Consider the following 21,041-nt stretch of genomic DNA (forward strand, 5'->3'; position numbering starts at 1 on the left):
ACCTTATAGCTTCACATCTAACAAACAAACAAGAGTGTAGAGTCGTCAATCTTCTCATTTAACTACAGGCAGCAAAGTGATTCGGCATTTTTCTCAAAATGACAAACCGACACTTTCAGCACATTTATTAGGAGTTGACTGCACTTAATATTAGTATGGAACAGAACGTAAGAAGTCAGTTCTTAGACCAACCAAATCTTGTGAAACTGCCCCATTAGTGACACACCAAACAGGTGAAGTTAATTCAAGCAAATAATGTTAGTTTTGAGTTAGACTAAATTTCCAACCAGATGATGGGGTTCTCAGTCTCTGCGTTACTGACCAGGGCTGATATCCGAAGTGTGACTGTCCCGGCCAAAACGAGCAGGACGAAAACTGATTTTGGAGGAAGAGTAGGAATACGAACGCAGTCGAATCCCCTGGTCACCCAAGTCCTGGACAAGAAAGAAAAAATGAAAAACAAAAACATAAGCTTTCAAACAATACAAGAGTGTGATAAAAGTGCGTGAGCGCCTGAGGAGGTGTTTTACTTTTGCGGAGGGTTCACATGCTGAGGAGGCAGATTGGCTGCGAGTGCAAGTCAGGTCAGGGGAGGGACGAAAGTTTTCCCTTTTGTCTTCACTTTCGGACGAGAGCGGGGAAAGCGGAGACTTTGGCTCAGTGCTGTCCTCTTCACTGTCCACTTCCAGAGCCACTAGACTGGGACTGGACCGAGAAATGATCAGTGCAACACAGAAACACATCGGCACGACCGTATGATTGAAAGACATTCAATACCTGAGGTCACAGGTGTCCATGGGCGGACTTTTTCGCTGATTGGTCGGCTCAGAGGAGGCGAGGCGGTTCAGCCTGGCGAGCGCCTGGTCAGCAGGTGAGAGTGGAGGAGAGCAGGGTACGGAGGAGGGGCAGAAATCTTCTGAACAAGGTGGAGGAGTGTCAGCGGCCGGCAGGAGATCTTCTGAGTCCTCCGTTTCCCATAACCCGCTGTCCGTCCCTGTGCTGTCCCTGGTCACTCCACTGATGCTATTATTGATATCAGCATCTTCCACCTGAGGATAAAACCACAAAGCAGGAGAAAAAAAGTACACAGACTAGACGTAATACGTTAAAAAAGTAGCAAAACAGAAAAGATTAAATGATTACTGTGCAGTTAAAGAGAGGCTGGTGGCTGACCGGCGTATGCTGTGTGATTGTCTGATTGCTGCTGTTGATCATGGAGAGGAGAGGGTCCTCAGCACGCTGGCCGAACTGGTTCTGGACTCCACCGGACTGGATGGGATGCCCATTTACTGTGACAAACACACACGATGACAGGCCACTTTTTATTATTGATTCCAAGATCAGCCAGATACCTTAATGACAACTTAACCTGGCAGCAAAAACACATCAGGATCATTTAAACGAGAAAAAACTGAGCAGGTAGGCTAGAAAGAGAAAATAAACATGTCATAATGGACTGTTAAATCAAATTTAGCCAGTTTTGAGAAGCCTTCTGGACTCCTTTAATCTAGTTATTGTGCTATAATTCATTGAGATGTTATTGCCAAATGTCAAGGCTTAGAGTAAAGAAAGGAAAATGTGATGTGACACCCATTCCGTGTTTGACCTTTTAAGGTTTGTCTTTGTCAGCAGCAAGCTGTCAATTTCCTGGAAAAGAAGTGTCCTATTGGCTTGTGTTGACTTGCTTAATGATATTTATTTACACCCTCCCTTTGTGATATTAATAAAGGCGTTAGATTTTAACTCTTTAAAGTCTACAGCGTATTTCATTATGAGTGAAAACTCCTCAGTCCAGAATCTTCTTTATTGTTAGGAGCAAAGGCAGGCACAGCTCCTCAGAGTATATTTCATTTGCTGTTTGGCTGTGTTTCTTTCCATTTCATTTATGCTTTATTTATTCCATTTTGCATATCGCAGTTATTTCTGCATTATTTGTGACAATATATCGTCTTTCAAAAGCAGTAAAACGGGGCATAAAGTTAAAGTTATATTGACTTCAGTATAGCACCTGAGTAAAGTAGATACAGTGCTGCATATCTACAAGGGTGCTGAATGGTATTTCTACTATAACAATGTGGAAAATTACCTCTCTTGATGAGAAGCCATTTTCATAGCTCTGTGTGCACGTTCCGCCCAGACTTTGAAGTCTGGACCAGCCATGCCTGCACTAATGTAAGGGAAATCCTGGGCATCACAGAGGCATTTCCTCTCTGCTGCTCTCACACAGAGAGGTCATTAACGCAACACACGAGGCAGACTGCTAATGTACATTCAGCTGCGTTGTCTGTATGTCTCTGTCTGCCTGCTTTTATTTTATTTGTTCCTATCAAACTCATTTTCTTTCATTTCTAACTCTCTTTCGATTTTTGAGTTCTGTCCATAGCAAAAATCCACAGATCTGGCAGGATGAATGAAATAAGGGATTAATATGATCTAAAAAAACTGCAATAGAGCAATAATGATAATAAAAAAAAAATCAAACTGTTAAGTGTGTATGCAGCTTTACACACGGATACAAAAATCTGCACTCTAATTTAACAAATGGCGACAGATTTAAACCCCCTGACTCAGATGGTAGACTTAATGTTAAGTAGAACAGCTCCAACCATAACTGACACATGCTGAGTCCTGAAACCCTGACAATCATTTTAACAGATCTGGAAAAAACAACAAAACTGAGTGACAACCGTGTACCACGGCAGCCTCGAGGCGCTCTCATCACAGCAAAAATATTCAGCTCGGCACCGAGTTTGACGACTTGAGCAAGACAGAAGAATCTGCAGTGTGCTGAAGCGGTAAACAGTTAGATCAATGTCCCCGTGTTGTCACTCACTGGACACGTTCTCAGATTACAGTCACCAAGTTTATGGGCTCTGTTTAGCAGCACCACAGTTCACAACAAACTCTCATTCTTCCACAACAACACACAGGAAATTAGCATTTGCAGTAACTGTGGCAACACCTGAAACAGTTGAGCATCCTCCTCAAAGTTTTAACAAGCCGGTGTGCGTTTGTGCTAGCTCAGCTTATACACTCCTGTGTGCATGAGTGTGCTTAAAGAGAATTCAAGGTTAAAACACAGCTCAAGTAAAATGTCAGCTTTTGTAAACCTACGACATTTGAGCTTGTGAATGCTGCCCCTCTCAGTTCTAGCACAGAGCTCTACTGTCCTGGGGGGGGTCAGGGGAGGGGGGAGGGGATGGCATGCTGACAGGCCAGCTCAGACAGAGTTTGAGTGGGACAAGCCTGACCCCATTCCTGTCTTTGTCTCAGTGACAGGGCAGATTCCTGGACTCTCAGACTGAGTCATAGTGGAAGATAACGAGTAAAGACCCCATCCTGACCCGCTTTGAAGACATAAACCAGGAGGATGACACATCTGTTTAATCAAAGAAAACTGCTCATCAGCCTCAGACAGGAGCGAATCCCTCTCTGTGCTTGTGAAGCAGTAAGTGTATTGATTTCCTATGATGTGATTCAAAACAGAAGTCTGCATATGGTGCCAGTGCCACAAGAGAAAGGATTCCAGTCAGGGCTTCTAAACCAGCTTATTATGCGTTGTTCCCACACCCTGCTGTTCAGTACAGCCACAAGTATTTTGTTGTGTTTTTTCATGGATCAGTGCCTCATCATTTAAGCCACATGGATCTCCTTGCTAATGCTTGTGCAAAACAAAAATCTTTAACCAGAAGTTGACGGACAATATACTAACACCTTCCTCCTCCTTTTAGCGAGAAGTGCTGATAGCACAATACGGTCCTCTGAATACGACTCTAATATCCACCAATGGAAGCCAGATGCCAGAGTGTTATGGAAATGGAAATGATTCGGTCTGGATGAGCAGCTATTGTGCTTGCCGAGCCAAAATGTCGAGTAAGCAAATCATTCGTTTCTCCAAAATCCTTTATGTAGCTGTAGATTGACACACTGACGTTGACAAATTGCGCAAGAGAAGTGAAGACTTACCAGATAATGAGGATGGATGCTGTTCCACATCGTCATCGTCGTCATCCAAGGACAGAACAAGCTGTTCCTCAAAAACCTTCAAAAAAACCAAAAGAAAACACACACGAGGGAAGCATGGCTCTGGAGCGAAAGTCGAGCATTGTTTACTTCAAAACAAAACAGATACACAAGTTGCATGAAAAATCCAGAAATCAACTTAAGAGTCCAATCTATAAAGAGACACACAACAAATTCTGTCCCATATTGTACCATACGTAAATTTGTTGTTTAATACTCACATTGTCCACCAGTGCGTGCTCTTCCACTCGGAGCTCCGTGCTAATGCCTGTGCAAAATAAAAATATTTAACCAGAGGTTGATGGATGACATACTCTCCTCCTCCTCCTCCTCCTCCTCCTCCCAAGAAGAGCCAAGTCTTTTGGATATGACTCTACTATCCAGGAATGGAAAACTGGCCAATGAGATGTTGTGCTCTTGCAAAGCAGCAGGTCCAGAGGAAGAGCACATGCTCCCTACTGTGTGGTTGTTATTTCGAGAGGATTAATGGACGGCTGCTGAAGTCAGGACAGGGTTAAGGTCAATACTGAGGTACACTTCCTGCTTCCCTTCATGAGTCGATACTGCCATCTGCCATCTCTATGGTTACCAAACAGTGGCCACAGGTTGAAGTAGGAGGCAGCCCGCGCCTGACCACATCAGGGCAAAATAAAAAAACACACAATCTGCTCCTTAAAGTTTTCTCTGTACTCTCAATGAAAGACGGAGCACATGTATAAAGGACAGTTTCCTTTTATGGTGCCTGTTGGAAGTGTTTTCTTAGTCTCTGTAGGTTCTAAGTGATGGATGTCCGACGGAATGAATGTTTCCTCAGGTGGATGTGTGGTGCTTCGTTCTCCACCACTCTTCAGTAAAGTGTTCACAGACAGGCAGCAAATAAAAGCTGTTTGTGCATGCAGAGAGCAATACCAGGGCTCATTACTTCCATTACTAATAATCTGTTCATCATTATGTCCAAGAAAAAAGTAGCAAAAACAAACCACAATTTATTTAATTTGGTCCACCGTAAAACAGACAAAATTATCATTGAGAAGCTGAGTCATAAATTAATTTCTGAATTTTTTTTACATTTTGTTCTGTCAGTTCATCGGCACAAATGGATTCATCTGTCTTTATGAGCTTATGTCACTGTGTGTGCAGGTGTGTGCGTGTGTGTGTGTGTCTGGCTCTGCGTGTTTGTTTTGTTTTTTGCAGCTCATGTTGCACAGCTGGTACATCCATGTGACAGCGAGCATGTGGGACGGGAGGGAGAACGCAGGAATATTATGGGTAAACACACTTGGTTGCAATTGAGTAAAACTAATAATTAACTCGTGATAGCATTGCTGAGAACTACTCTCTCATGCAGGCAGAATGTGAAAAGTTTGCTGTTATGCATCTCTGAGTCACTGATAACCAAACTTGACTTTTGTAAACAACTGTAATGAGGAATTCAATTTTAGATGTCACCTTACCTTCATCTGAAGGAAGCAATCCATGTTTGCCTCTGTTGTCAACCTCATGATCAGCTTTGAGCACATTAATCTGGAACAAAAACAGACCTTAAGGCAACACAACAAAGAAATCACCAAATAAAAAGACAAAAGATTGTGAAAGCATGCAGTTTTATGGTCGCTGCCATTATTATACTACCAAAATCATCCTGCAGCATCATCATGATCATCACCTTTTCATGTTAACCCCTTCCCCCCATGGACTCTGATTTACAAGCTGTGCTGTGTTGTGTTGACTGTTTCGTGCTCAGCTCTTATCAAAGTGTCTGACTGCGAGTTAAAGTCTGTGAGAATCAACGGTTTACTGCTGTTTACACAAGCCTGAACAAAACCTGGGCAAACGGCCTTATCTCGGCAGCAAAGACGCATTACATCAGGCACAAAAACATTATTATGTAGCAGATGTGATAACACTAAGGATTTTAAATAAAAGTGGTTTGCTCTCACCAGTTTGATGATGTTGCTGTCTGCCAGTTTGTCTCGGAGGAGGATGATGCCATCCTGGGGGCGGCTGCCGGGCGTCTGCCGCACCGTCAGGGTCAGGGAGTCCGTCCAGGGACAAAACCTCAGCATGTGGCAGCTGTCGGACCACACACACCACACACCTGGAACAGGACCTGGAGGACTGAGGAGAGGAGAGGAAGAAGCACTGACAATTAGGAAAAAGGTTATAAGAAGTGAGGAAAACAGAGTGGATTTCATGAGGAAGGAGCCTCCCCATGAATGAGCCTTGTCAGAAGTCTTTATCAATAGTCATCAGTTGTTCTCATGATATATGTTACAAGGTACACTTTGTTTTCGTTTGTATTAAACTTTTTACACACAGCTCCTGTTGCTCTCTAATGACAGCTGTCACACTTTGAAATATAACATGTCATTACACCCATATAGTAACTCTGCCGTGCAGTCCATAAACTTTGCCATTTCCTTCTCTGGCCTGAGAAGATTTCTGTCGTTGTCTTTAAAACAAAGATGGGTTTAGATGTGAGTCTCAGTCTGTTTTCCTTTGTTTACTGAATAGATTTTTTTCTACTATGTGCCAGTTTACCTGTGGACAAGGTTGTGTACATGTGTGGTCCCCGAGCTGATAATAATATTTGAGTTATGACTAACATGGTCTTGGATCGTGTGTTGCTTCAAGCAGCTTTTTAATATAATAAGGAGCTAATAACATGAGATTCACTAGCGATTAAAAGGACGTTCCAGAAAGCCTTTAAGCCCCTTTAATACTTCAAGAAACTCCTTATAAAAAGGCACCTGGGAGTTGTTTAAGATGGTTGTCTGGGAAACTGAAGGGGAGGGCATAATATCTTATGTGTGTTCTTCTCATATAAAAAGTGAGACAATAGATGGGATTGTAGCCTTACGCTGCCAACACGCTGAACATGGCGTGCCGTCCGTCCTTCTGGGCCAGCTGGAGGGGCGTGTCTCCCTCCTGATTGGGTAAGGTCAACGCTCTCTGGCCTCTCGGTTGCTGAATTAAGAAACGGGAAAGATGGACCAAACCCAAACGCACTGCGAGGTGAAGGAGGGTTTCTTTGGGCTGAAGATCAGCAGCTACAGGGGGAAAGAATGTAGAAGGAATGACCTGCAGGCAGAGACATACTGTGCACTGTGGTTTGCAGAAGAGTCATCGTAAATTACTTTGCAATGATTTTCAGCAGGATGGGGGTTCAGTATCTTGTCACACATACCTGAACTAAAATATAAGATCATCTTAACAGTTGCGACCATTTTTCTAAGTAGCAAGTTCATATTAGGACCATACCTAGAGGTCTACAGTGGACAAAACTGTACCTTAGAGCTTGACTAACAAATCGGCCAAGCCGAAATACAGTTTGTGTACTTTATCAATATCAATAAGTGACAAGAAATTACAGCTCAGAAGTGCCGACATATATTTGGAATATATTAGGATGCATTAGATAATTTGATGATGAGGAATTCACATAATTTGAGCAAAAAAATCTAGCTATATTTTTATCAAAAACACATTCACTGATTCTAATACAGGGCCATTTTTGTCCCACCTGTGGAAGTCTGAATGACCTGTGAATCTAAACAAAATCATGATCAACGTGTCTCTCCAGAAACATGTCAATAGGTAAGAAAAAAAACCGGACTGAAAAGAAACACCGTCCTCATTACACACAAAATGTTGACAAAACAGTTTTTTAACTGTGAAATAGTCTCCTTGGTATGTAACTTCTTATATGCCATTTCTATTGATTGGTATATCATTATCAGCATCAAAACTCCAGTTATTTTTCAAGTTATACTGCACTACTTTACTAATGTAAAGTAAACCTTTCCCTCAGCCTCAAAAGTGCTGGTGTTCTACACACACTCTCTCTCAGATCTGTGCATGTGTACAGATCATCTGCCGCATATGCATGGAATGTAAGACAGTAGGAAGGAGCACAGCTGAAGCAATGAAGGGCTCTGTGTTATGTAAGGGCTGCAACATATAAAAATATTATTACCTAGAAAAACTGGATGTTTCACCAGGCCTACACCTGACGTAAAACAGCTGCTACCTTTCACCTCGTGTGCATACAAGCAATCCCAATTCTCTGTGACTCTGAATAATGCTTTAACATGCACGCTCCAGGCTAATATCATGCAGCAGCACAGAGTGGCAACAGCTTGTCACAAAAGCTCCATATAAACCCTTGTTGAAAGACAGGATGAAAGACTGTTTTAAAGAGGACCAGAGGTGCTTTATCTCTGGGCCTTCTCTGTAAGTGTGGGTGAGAGCTGAAGGTTGCCATGGTGCCATCTTTTAAACCCAGAAACAATGTGCGGAAGAATTCAACTCTTTATTTTCTCCTTTCCCTCCAATTTGTCACTGGAGTCCTGAGATGAACTGAAACGCCCAGTCACCCCTACAATGGCGCCGTTAATTGTGACCCAGTTTCGACTGACTGAGGGGAGTGAATACCAAACCCGCTCGTCAAGCAAAGTTCAGCAAACAAAAATGTCATTGTCAAATAAACAAGCACATGGTACACTGAGGGACCAGGGGCTGACGGCTACTTTGCATTTGAACCTCACCCTTGTTTTGCATTGGCATGTGCATACACTGCACTGCCGTCTATGGCTGAATCAGCAGAGGGCTGAACAGGACCCGTGGATTTGTTGTGGGACATCATCCATCTTTGGTCTCATTCTTTTATCTTCTCATGCTAAATAAAAAAACAGTGTGCAGCTATAAGGAGGCAAAAACTATCCGCACCAACTCTTAGCTCAGTACACTCCCATACTCGGGCATTTAATCTTTTAAATCTCACTGAAAATTTACTTTTTTCAATACACAGTAATACCTTGGCATGCTGTGAGTAGTTCACCCTCAATTCTTAATAATAAGGAGAGACTTCACTGCTTTGAAATAATGAAACATCATAAATAACAAAATCTGAGGCCAGATGCCAGAAACAATTCTGACACAGCTGTGGTGTGAAGGACTGCGAGAGCAGCGCAGAGGAGGATTGTGGGAGTTGATTTAATAGACACCGAGGTCTGCAAGACAACTCTAATCTGACTGAGGAGGAATAATGGCAGTAATTGCTCTTTCTTTTTAGCACACCGGCCTCTGCCCGACTGGCTGGCTGGTCCTGCACATCATGTGATGAAAGAGTTGGGCTGTGAAGTCAGATCTCATGTCGGGTTTGAAAGCAACTGAGCACCAAACACCGCTGCACTGATATTTGCCTCCAAGGACTAATATTTTGTGTTTGTTAAGGGTCCACTGTGTGGGATTTGGGGGCAGAAATGGAATATAATATTCAGAATTATGTTTTCACTAGTTCAGCTGAAACTAAGAAATGCTGTGTTTTTGTTAACTTAGAATGAGCCTTTTATGTCTACAGAGGAAGTGGGTTCTCTTCCACAGACTCCACCATGTTGTACTGTCATGTTTCTACAGAAACCCACAATGGACAAATAACTTTCTATAGTGAGGGCCTTTCTTGTTTCTCCATGTGAGACGAGGGGTGTTCAGTTGGTTGCAATCTGCAACCTCGTGGCTAGATGCCAGTAAATCCTATACACTGGACCTTTAAAGGATCAATTACAAAAAATCTACTGCTGTCAGGCTATGAATTTTGCATTTAATTGGCCCAGCTGTTGAGATATCCAAAGCCATGAGATTTCCTATGCAGTATACAGTAGTTGCATTTTTGTCTGTTTTTGTTTTTTTACCTCTGAAAAACTAGTATCACTAATTGACAGAAACGCTGTCCCCTTTAAGCTGGATAATCTGCAGGACTCAATACAATTAGTTAGCACATTTCTACTGAAGAAATAATCATTATAAAACAAGATGGGTATCTCAGAATGTGAGCAATTTAAACCAAATGTGTGACACCAGAGCTGCTCCATGAGTTTTCCTCATATCTGCTGAGAAGAGAGGAATCCTTGATATTTGACTTGTATGATTTCCCTGCGATCAAGGAAGTAGCAGAGGACAAACAGGCAGTGAGTGTGCTTTAGGAGCAGGCAAGGGATGAAGTGGCTTAAAATTACCTCAGGTAAATAAAAAACCTACAAGACCACTGTGGTGAGTTACACTCTCACTTCCTTTTTCATTACCTTCTCTGGGCTGACTGTCAGTATTTTTCCACTGCTGAGGATAATCCATGTTGGCCATAGCCTGGGTGATCTTCTCATCCAGCTGCCTGAGACCAGCTTCATTACTTGAACTCTGTCTGAGCCGCACATCCTCCTCACTGCAGTCTACCTCCCCTACAGAGAGCTCCTCATCAGCTGTCCACAACCGCATGGAAAACCTCTTCAGGACTTCTAGGTAGCTCTGCGGGCCAAGCTGGTCCCTGTTTGCACTCAGGTACTCCGCAGCCTCCTGGGCAACATCCCTGAGGTATTCAAGAGAGGCCTCACCTTCACAAGGCTTGACTTGGTCCTCTGAGTAAAAGTAGGATGTGACAGTGACACTTTCCACAAGGGCATGGCCTGTGAGAGATAAAACAAATCATTATATCAGGAAGTGAGACAGTGACAGGCTAAGAGGGAAATCTGGCTGTTGTTAGAGGTTGACATACCAGGAACTGTGAAGCTGAGGCTAAGCCCATCATCTCCTCTTTTTGCTGCAGTCACATGTGTAAGTCCAGAGCCTTGAACAAGAACATAAAACTCTGCGTCTTCAGGAACGTTAGCTTGTAACCTCACGTGGGCCTCCACCTGACCCTGAAATAAGAAGAAAATCCATCCATTTAACTGCATCTACAACATGAGAAAGTATAAAGTTAATCACAACCAGTGTATAATACACATTATCATGCCCTGAATTATTACATAATAGCTCCAATGTAAAGTGAACATTAATTCAAAGGCCTTGAGTATACAGTTTTCTCTGAAAGGAAAATGTCTTTTCCTATCACCCTGCTGACACGTTCAAAAAATGGGGGCAGCAGGGAAAAAAGAGGAAATACGCCAGGCCTTTTCTCACAATGGGAGTGAGCTGCACCCTGCTGAGTATCTACTTCATGATCTACCTTAATAATCACATTCATTATTTCTGTTATATCACTGACCTTGTTTATTGTTTTTATTTATTTTTTGCTCAACCTGATCTAAACTTTGCTTGTTCCTGCATCACCCCAAAGTTATCCTCACCTCTCATGAGTGTTGACCCTAACTGAAGACTTCGAGGCCAAGAGAATCAGAAAGATTTCATTGAGCAAAAGCTCATGTTGTGTGTACACAAACTCTAACTGCAATTCACTGCGTCCAACACGTCTCTGCAGAATGAAACCGTTGATGCGAGGCATGTCAAAGCATTCGGTTACCAATACAACAAGCTGGAAGAGTGGAAGCAGTGCCTCTAAGCCACTGACAGAACAAAGTAAATGTTTTTCTCCTTATTGTCAATATAGATTACCAAACACAGCAACCACAAGATTTACTTCCCCTACCCAGAATTATTTTCCTCCACAGACTGACCTTTACAAGAGGGTTAGCTCAAAGTGTATCTTTCATGTTCAAGATGGATCACATACTTGGAGTTCCATGCTTGTGCAATATCCTTATCTTCTGTTTTCATGTGCTCCGCTTAGGTTTTTATCTTGTGACTTACTGGGTCATCCTTAATTTATCCTCATTGCCAATACTTGAGGCTAAGGCGTCCATCATGCTAAAATATGTTTTTAGTGCCAGCACCAGTTAAACTTAACATATGAAGAATGTAGTCACTTTTTCTCAATACCACATTTTGTGGCTTCTCAACACACTAGTAAGTCTTAATCACATTTTAGCAGGAGAGCAGCCAAATACCAGGAACTGAAGCATACACAGTTTATAATTACATGTTAGGCTGTGTATGGATTAAATAAAATCTGCATCATTATCTCTAAACAAGACTAAGAGTCTACATCCACACCAGAAGCTGTGAGGAAGCACTTAGGCACAGCAGTGCTTTCAGCTAAAAGCTAATGGAAGCATGATGAAAAGTTCACAATGACAATGTTCCCACGCTGATTTTTAGCAAGTATAATGTTTGTCACATTCGGATTTGCTCATCAGCACTACACATGTTACACATAAAGTAAAGCTGGGGTTGATGGGAATGTCATTAGTTTTTGAGGTACTTGACCATAAACTAAATTGGACAAATTAAAATTGGCAATTTGGCCCCTGAAGCACATTTAGGGGTGCAGTGAGATAACCAGTTGCTTGCAAAAGGGCACGGATAAGAGCTACATGATGTTACTGTGAAAATGCACTCTGTTAATGTGGTTTCAGGTGAAAGATTTCTCTATAGAAGAGAGACTGAGAGACCCTCTTGCATGCCTTTGGCTAACAAATCAACGGAGCCAGAATAAAATCCACAACCTGACTAAATCACCATCGGTCTCCCTTTTGTCTGCTTTGCTCCTAGACTCTATTATCTTTCAAAAGTTGCTACTTGAGTCAAGTCCACAATAGTTCAGAGGTAGAAATGCAACTGACCTCTTGTGTTAGCTGGCAGTTGGCTCGGACTGATAACAGAGGTCTGACTCAGGCTGCAGTTTCTCAGCTTTAGGGCTGTGTACACTAAGTGGCGACTGCAGCACCACTTAGTGCACACTTAACACCATTAATGTTATCACTGATTGTTTTTCCACCTAACAAAAAGATATGCTGTCAGCCTGTGGTTTGTGCAGCCTTCCTGATTTCCTACCCAGCTAGCTGAACACACAACATCAACAGTTATTTTCACTTACTGACTAAGTTTTCAGATCAAATCCATTGTTCATGGAGCTTTACCTTTTCCTTGTCTTTGATGTTTCATTCTTTTGAGATTGTCCCTCAACTATTAGATTTAAATGTCTTTTAAAAATACAGAAACAGACGTGAGCGCTCATTTTTTAATATCTTCTGATTCTGTTTTCTCTCCTCCAAGGAGGCTGTGCTTCCCACTTAATTGTCCCAACCTCAGATGATATTGGTTTACACAGGTACAATTTGATCAGACAGAATTTTTCTCGATCCTAACTGTGTCTCTCGAGCCTTAGGGAAGAGGAAGGAGAAGGCTGGCAGGAGATAAGACATCAGACCGACGTGATCTGTGGCCTTTCCTCCAGAGCTTTATCATGACACAACCCGATCCAGTAACAATAAAATATTCAACACTGTGTGGTTTTAGCTCATGCCTCCCATATGGGCAGGTTTCAGGTCAGGCATCATATGTTAATGATGGAACATAAGCATAAAGAGGATTGTCGCATATGCAGCAGGAGCTCGGTACAAATCTACAAAAGGCAGCAGTGCTGTGTCGGTTACCTTAACGGGACTTAATAGCCGGTGGGTATTAATATTTGCTTTCATTAAGACACAAAATCACACCAGCGACATGATTTTATAATCTCCTCATGTTGTTGTCCATTCAGAAAGGAAAAACAACATCAGATCTGGTGCATGTGGTCTCCAGGAAACCAGCAGTCATCAGCTTTAGAGCTCTTTGCTATGATCTCCTGAGTGCAACACATGGGTGACGTCAGGGGAGTAAGATCATCGCCACTGCAACAACAAAAACAGCTCCAATAACAGTCAGTTCCCTCAGTGAAAATACAACCTGACGTCAGCAGGGACAGAATATTTTTTGTTTTAAATATTAAGAAACAAATGGCATATTGTCTCACTAAGAAAAGTTACTGAAGCATGTTGAAATGCTCATATAAAATTACAAAACAAAGACATCTGTTATTGTCACTATAAATCGTACATTGATGCTCTGGCTTTGATCAGAAACCAGCAGAGCACTGAGAAAAGGCACATGCTTGGATCATTATTCCACCTTCCGCATGCTCAATCGATTTCATAAACATTTAAACGAGGTAATACATCACGAAAAGCCCTTTTCAAACAATATTTCAAGGTGTGAATACTTTGAATATTTCTAAGTCAAACAGCGCCTCACTGACTCTTACGGCACGTATATCAACGCTAAAAGAAACGCAGTGGAGCAGAATCTCACTGGAGTCTTGTGGTTGACGGCTGGAACTGCGCTGTAGGCCCTTTTCTCATACCCAGTTGAGACACATACCTCTGATTTAATCTGCTGTGCAAATGAAATACTAATAACTGGTCTGCATGTCAGAAAATGCTGTCAGTAAAGCCGGAAAGGTGCCAAAACATCGCATTTCAAAGGCCTGGGTTGCCAAGCATAGACACATTGTTACTTAATAATATCAAGAAGTGCCTGCAAAAATGTTTACTGAAATGAATCACTATTAAGACTAAAATATGTGTTGTGGCTATGCAATATTTGACAAAGTCATTGTAATAAGGGGACATGACTATTTGTTCGACCAAAAGGCCTTTTCTTCTTTTATGACTGGCTTATCAAATGTCAATAAATGACTGGCAGGGTGAGACTTTCTGTTGGTCTGACATGTGAAAGTGATGGCAAACACAATCGCCACAGCACTTAAAAAGGAAAAAAAATCGTAAACTATAACACAGAGATACCTCATAGCTCGAAAAGCACTGTGATAACCGTCACTATCACACTGTACAGGCAAAAGAACAAACATGCTACAACCAGGATATAGCCAGTCTATCTCCATTCGTGAACATGATGTTGTGCTGTGTTGAGGTAATAGCTGCCATAAAGAAACAAGGGTAAGAGTCTACAGCCACGATCCATAAGACTGCTTTGAGACACTGTGGTGACTGAGGTGAAGTGCTAAAGTCATGTTAACACGCAGGTGTAATTTTTAAAATGATCATCACCTGTTTAGCATGCTTACATTTGCTATTTAGCACTAAACAGCTGTACAGTGGAGTCCAGCTAGGTGGGGGCAAACTTTAGACCTGATGATGGTGCCAGATGAAAACTCAGGCAATCAGCAAAGGTACTGCAATTCATCAACTTGCATGTCTGTACAAAATTTCATGTCTTTCCATCAACATTTTCTTTTGGTATGAAAGCAAATGTTGTCCTGCTGATGACTCTAAATCAAATGATCCTAAATTTTTGGACGAAATGTCCAACCATTCAATAGTTGCTGAGGTTTTTGCTAACAACTGAAAATTTAAATCTTTTGGCAGCTCTAAAGGAGAAAGTCGAGGAGAAAGTCTAAAGTCAAAATCATATATCCATAATTCCAGTCTGAACCAAAGTGGAGGACTGAGTAAGAGGCTGACAGGCCAACAAGGCCATCACAAGAACACTGCCACCAGGGATGGCTTAAAAACTGAGAAACATGTTTGCTTTTTCTATATTTCCCTCTTGCAGCAGATTTGGAAGTCTCACATTTCAGCTCCCAACATGTACACATGGTGTCTTTGCAGGAGGATCAGTTTTACTCACGCATACGCACCTGGCTGAACAAGATCACTTTGCTGTGAAGTCCTGCACCGGAGCTCAATAAAACCTCCTCAAACACAGGAACTTCCACACTTTCTGCCCGCAATTCAATGCCACCATTTGTCCATTGATCTGGCCTGAACCCTACCTGTAAAAGGCCTGACACTATGTTGTATGTGTGGAGGTGCACTGTAACACCTTCCTGACGGTGTTACAATAACAGCCTTTATGTGACAGCAGTGTGCCTTGGCTTGCCCACACAAAGCCCAGCATTGAAATCTGGATCTCATTCAGCAGCGAGAGTTGCCCCTGTTGAGCTGTGACCTTAGAGGGTGGAGACGCCACTTCCGCTTAATGGAGAAGTGTGTGTGTGTGTGTGTGTGTAAGTGGTAGAGCCCATAATTAGCACACATGCCTGGGTTTCAGACCGGGCCTCAATCAGCCTCTGTGAACGGAGGCAAAGGTTCTGGATCCCCCCCGCCCCCACTCAACTCTGAAACTGGTGACACAGCAAAACAAGCAGACACTCTGCTTACCAGAAATCTGGCAACGCTTCAGTGACTGGCCCACCCAGACTTCCACACACACGGGAGAATAGGAGTGAAAGAAAGACAGAGAGTGAGAGAGATATGGCGGATATGGAGGAATGAAAGGGAGGGAAAGGAACACAGATGGAAGAAATGAAGTTCTACTATGTCAAAAAAAAAGCAAAACTATAACTCAGACACACCTGCACACCCTGCACTCAAACATGCTCAAACATGAAAAATGTATTTTTATTCTGATGTGCTTTCATGCAGTATGAGAAACAAATGTGTATGTTCTCTCACTCTGGTTCACATGTTCTCTATGGAAGCTATGCTTTCACAGGGCCTTGTCATTCAGTGAGCAGGCTGTGTAAGGCCTGGCTTCCCCAGAGACTGAAACCCTGCAGGCTTGGGTTTCACCTGCAACACAAGGCTTGCCAGTCAGCCACTCCACAGAGAGAGAGAGAAAGAGAGCAAAGGGATGTCTGGAGGGAAAGATGAGAAAGAGTGCTCGAATTCTGGTGAGGGGAAAAAACTGAATTGGGTCAAAAAGTGGGAAATCGCTCCTCAGATTTCATGTATTCGCCAGACCGCAACCTCCCCAAAAAAAAATAAAATCCAAGCAGACCCTTCTGCTCGACCACCAACAAATCCACATTCACAGCCTGGAGAAAGACTTATAGGCACTTACATATAGAGGCACCTCTCTTCTGTTCACCTCCATTTTCTCTCCATCCACCAGCCAGACGCCTGGGGAAGAAACAGTCACGTTACTACAATGTCAGGATGATAACAACCGAAACCTTTCAACCTTTATCTGATTTCTTTGATACTTAAAGTCTAGAGCAGTTTGGTATGAAAAAGACTGTTGGTTCCCGTAACCAGAAACAAATGAACTTATGCTGCAGCCAGTCAACTGAGATGCTCGAGTGATAATTGAGTAACCTGAGGTTATTTTAGGGTGAAATAAGATGTAAACACTCCTGTATGTTGCTCTGCTCGCATCCTTTTAGGTGACATGAGACAACCACCTGTATGAACAAAGCTGCGATAACTACAGCGCAGCTTCCGACGCTTCAGGCAGGATGCAGCAGCGGAGGAAACAGTAACTGTATCATCAGCACACACCTGATCCGCTGTGACTTCACTCTCAGCTGTGAATAGTGCATGACTTCAAAGCTGCACAGCGGTGTCAGCTCTGCAGGCTGCTCTTGTGTCTAGACATGTATTTGCATGAGCTGGAGCCACCCAGATGAGCTGGAACTCTTCATTCTGTGGCGAGGGAGGCAGCCTGTCTTTCCGCTTTCAGGTCCCATTTAGGTCCCAAATGACAAGCTGTTTGAATGTCAGATAATCTGACGAGTTTTCTCTATTGATTGATTAATCATTTGGTGCTCATCACAAATTCTTTCGGCGTAAAGCAAAACGTGTTTTTTATCAACAGTGTACAACCCAAAGTATGTTACAATCAAAATGATCTTCCGGAGAGAAAAGCAGAAAAAGCTCATCTCTGCTTGAACTGAAAAAGCTGGAGAATCAGAGAATGTTTGGCCTTTCTGCCTGAAGAAAATACTTGTACCCATTTGTTTAATCAACTAATCATTCAGCTCCAACTGCAACAATGTCAGTGTAACCAGTTTTTCTACAAACAAGAGAAAACATCCAGTGGCTTTAATGTTGACACTTAACCGTAAACTTAATATTCATGTAAAGTCAGTGACTTTTAAATCGTGTACGCTGTATCCTCTGAATCTGGGTTAAACCCAAGATTAGGCCAACTTGACGTCATTTCATGAAAATTAAACAAGAGAAGTGACACAGTTGATCAGCACTAAGGCCAGGATCAAGCGTCAGTGCAGCAGGTTCAGTCACATCACACTGTAATACACTAACAGGTGCACTTTGGGTGTTTTAACAATAATATCACTATCGTGTTTGCGTGCTGTAATACTGTAATACTGTAATATTGTGTCCAAAGGACATCTTATTAACAGAGGAGTGAAATGCCACAGGCCTGGGCGTCCGTCTCTGTTTCGAACATTACTCATATCAATGGAGCAAGACTATTGTAAAGTGAAACTGGAGTAGATTCAGGTGTCACATTGTAGAGTAAACATCATCTCAGACTGACAGGTTGCGCCCTATTACAACAACAAACGTTAATATTCTGGTATGTTTGTGTTTACACAAGGTTTAAAGACATAATCTGAACCCACACGTAGAAAGGATCAAGATCCGTCTCGAGATCAAAAGGTCAGAAACAACTTTTGTCTCGTCTATGAGCAAAAATACTCAGGACAACCTGAATGAGACGAATGAGCACTTAAAGGGATGGATTTAAATCAGAGTCCAGTTAATGTAGTCTGCACAGGATTTCACCAGTCACGGTCCTCAGTCTGACTTCAGCCTCTGACATGTTCAGTGTGAATGGGAAACCTGACCTGGCTGGTGGCCACGCACCCAAAGAACAGAGCGTGAGAAAAGGGATTACACATAAGAAGAGAATGCATGCTGTCAAAAAACATTTGGGAAAGTCAGGTTGACATCTGTGTGCACACTAGGTGATGTAAATATTTTCAGACGCGAGCAAGTTGATCCTGTTGTCCTGAACATTTTTGAAGGTGATGCATGATTGAACGATCAAATTCTTCTCACAAGACAGGCTGCAGTCAGTTCAGGCTGAACGACAAGGCCACCCTTTCCTACTTTCCACCTCTTTGGTTATTGTAATTTAATGTGGTTATCTGTTCATAAATTGAGATAAATTTGGAAATTGTGACTGTGACTCAATGTGATAAAAAGGTGTAAACATTTTATTTCAGACTGCTGATTACAATGATGCTAATCCAAGTATAGAAATATTGTATAAAACTAAAGTATGTCACGAACTCAGGGTGTAAATAATCACCCACAGTCACCTTTTCTATGCCCTTTACAAGCAGGACACAATAAAATGGAAACTATCGCCGCTAAGCCACTGGATGGACTGGTTGATACACAAAGAAGTGAAAACAGGATTAAAATTATTATGGACACCATCAAAACTCAAACCTATGATCCGGGAACAATAAATGACCTCGTTACAGCGAAACTCCTACCATCAAACACAATCAGTAAATCGGAGCAAGAAGACCGTAAAGGTGGCATAAAGCATGACAAGAGTTTGAATCAGTAACAACCGAACTCGCCGCGTTGTTTTACGGTTTACCTGTGAACGCATCAGCATTTATAGTCTGTTTTATTCAACAAAACGACATGAAACCTAAAGAAAAGTACAAGTGAACACAATCGCGGTGATATCACTGCACAGGGTTGTTTTCTTACTTTCAGGTTTTGCTCAGCTGAAGATGAAGCAGCTTGCCTTTACCTGCTGTCGTCTCTCTCCGCTCCGCACTCGCTGCGATCTGTCGCCGATGCAAATCGCACGACTCGTCACATGAAAAAACAAAACAAAAAAAAGTTTCTCTGCTGCTTGCGTCGCCGCTCAGTGAGCAGTAACTCGTTTCGGACTCTTGTTCCGCATTACCGGGTTTTGTCCGAGCTTCGGTTTCTTCATCCGCGTGCTCGTCCCGGCGCAGATCGTCGGTTTGTGTGCAGGTGTCGCCGGAGCGGTTTCTCCTGTCTGCAGTAGTCTGCTGCTCTGGTCCAGCCCCCCATCTGCACGCACCGGGCTGCAACCTGAAACCTCACGGGGCATTCAGGAGCATTTTTCAAAAAAAAATAAATAAAAATAAAGCTTGAATTATCCAAATGAGTTTGATATCTGTCACCCGGGGAGAGGGATTTTTAAGTGATTTTTCATGCTTTATATGATGCTTTGCAGGCGTTTTGTTTACTGTGGCGGTGTTGTATAGACAGGGGGTCAGTTAGAATTTCCTTTTCGTCCAATCAGAGGCGAGTTGCAGTGATGTCACTTTCACTTACATTAAGTTTTACTGTACGTTGGCTCTGCTTGCACACCAGGCACAGTACCTACATTCACTCAAGTGCTGTTCCAAAGTGCAAGGGCTTACATTTTATACCGTTTAATATGATTTGTCCAGAATTATTGTAGGCCTACTTTTTTCTCTGCTACATTTATTTTACAGTTTTTGTTACGAGCTAACACACAAAATGCAGGACTGTGATGTAACTACTTTTACTTAAGTGAGCAGTTTTTCCGCCATTCGTGGCAGAGGAATCGTCTGACTCAGGGATAATAATAGTATGAAACGTAGTCAACTGCAGAAGCGAGTTTTATGTACATTCTGAGTTATGTACTACTATATAATTATGTAGCTGTTATTATCATGTGTAGTTATCCTGTGTATTTGTCACCTTAAACAGATACTACTACTGCTACAGGATAGTAATATCTGCTTGTGTCAGAGGTGTTTATGTGCCAAAGGGGTACTCCAGCAATTTAGCACTGCACTTCCATAAAGGTAACTCTCAAGACATTAGTTATCATGACTGAATTATAAGTGTTATATAAGTATAGTATACTTGTTAAATTATATATATTATATTTTGTGTCTGTTTACTCTCTAAGTAAGTTCCAGGTGACAGTTTTTAATCCAAGCAAAGAAGTCAATCAGGTACAAATGGCTGGTGCATTGAGGGGGTCACTTCAATTTGCATAAAATTCCTCCTAATATCTCATTTGGATTGTAACCATAAACACGCACAAAAGACACAGACGTATGTCAGTAACAGGAAGCGAGAGGAAGACTTTCCCACCCTTCCTGCTCCCACATTTATTCCACCAACTGATAATGAGCCACAGATTAAAAGTCTGAAATGAGGCCACAGCTGACAGTCTGTAACAATGCAGCCTTACTTTTAACACAGTCCACAGGCTGAGTTAATTTTCAGTTTCCCTCATGCAGCGTTGTCTCACTTAACTTGGGAGATGAGAAGATTATGGACCATTTCGGAGATGAATAGATTTGCAGCCCTGCAACTTGTGACCTATGAGACTGTGGAGCCATCTGTTGGTAAAGATTTATCAGTAAGTGGTGAATGAACTTAATGATACTGCCATCATGTGGAGGTTTCCCAGATAACATGTCACACACATGGCCCTTTAATCTCACACTTTTTCTTTCTTTCTTTGTTTTTAATCCATCCACACCAGCAAAGTATCAGGTATAACATGGCGTGTGATCCAGGCTTCCAGCAGATGGCGGGAGCAGCACACCGTGGAGATCAACA

The 21,041-nt window shown here is 42.3% G+C and overlaps 1 protein-coding gene across 5 annotated transcripts in view; it reads right to left on the reverse strand.

Annotated features, from left to right (window-relative positions):
- arhgef28a (Rho guanine nucleotide exchange factor (GEF) 28a) overlaps positions 1–19,560 on the reverse strand; it is a 39,180-nt gene extending 19,620 nt beyond the window's left edge. For 4 of the 5 annotated variants that reach the window (XM_046374197.1, XM_046374195.1, XM_046374196.1 and 1 more), the window contains exons 1-14: positions 19,375–19,560; positions 19,216–19,276; positions 16,540–16,598; positions 10,574–10,718; positions 10,107–10,484; positions 6,884–7,073; positions 5,964–6,141; positions 5,478–5,547; positions 4,245–4,291; positions 3,967–4,042; positions 1,174–1,289; positions 778–1,049; positions 531–705; positions 323–434 (exon numbers count right to left, since the gene is read on the reverse strand). In XM_046374197.1, the coding sequence (XP_046230153.1) occupies positions 323–434; positions 531–705; positions 778–1,049; positions 1,174–1,289; positions 3,967–4,042; positions 4,245–4,291; positions 5,478–5,547; positions 5,964–6,141; positions 6,884–7,073; positions 10,107–10,484; positions 10,574–10,718; positions 16,540–16,598; positions 19,216–19,276; positions 19,375–19,545 (2,050 nt within the window). In that variant the 5' untranslated portion in view covers positions 19,546–19,560. Of the gene's footprint in view, positions 1–322; positions 435–530; positions 706–777; positions 1,050–1,173; positions 1,290–3,966; positions 4,043–4,244; positions 4,292–5,477; positions 5,548–5,963; positions 6,142–6,883; positions 7,074–10,106; positions 10,485–10,573; positions 10,719–16,539; positions 16,599–19,172 lie in introns of all 5 variants that reach the window. The other variant, XM_046374198.1, reaches the window with a different exon arrangement.
- Positions 19,561–21,041: the final 1,481 nt, after the last annotated feature.

This window comes from Scatophagus argus, chromosome 20 (genome assembly GCF_020382885.2).
Source record: "Scatophagus argus isolate fScaArg1 chromosome 20, fScaArg1.pri, whole genome shotgun sequence".
NCBI lineage: Eukaryota > Metazoa > Chordata > Actinopteri > Scatophagidae > Scatophagus > Scatophagus argus.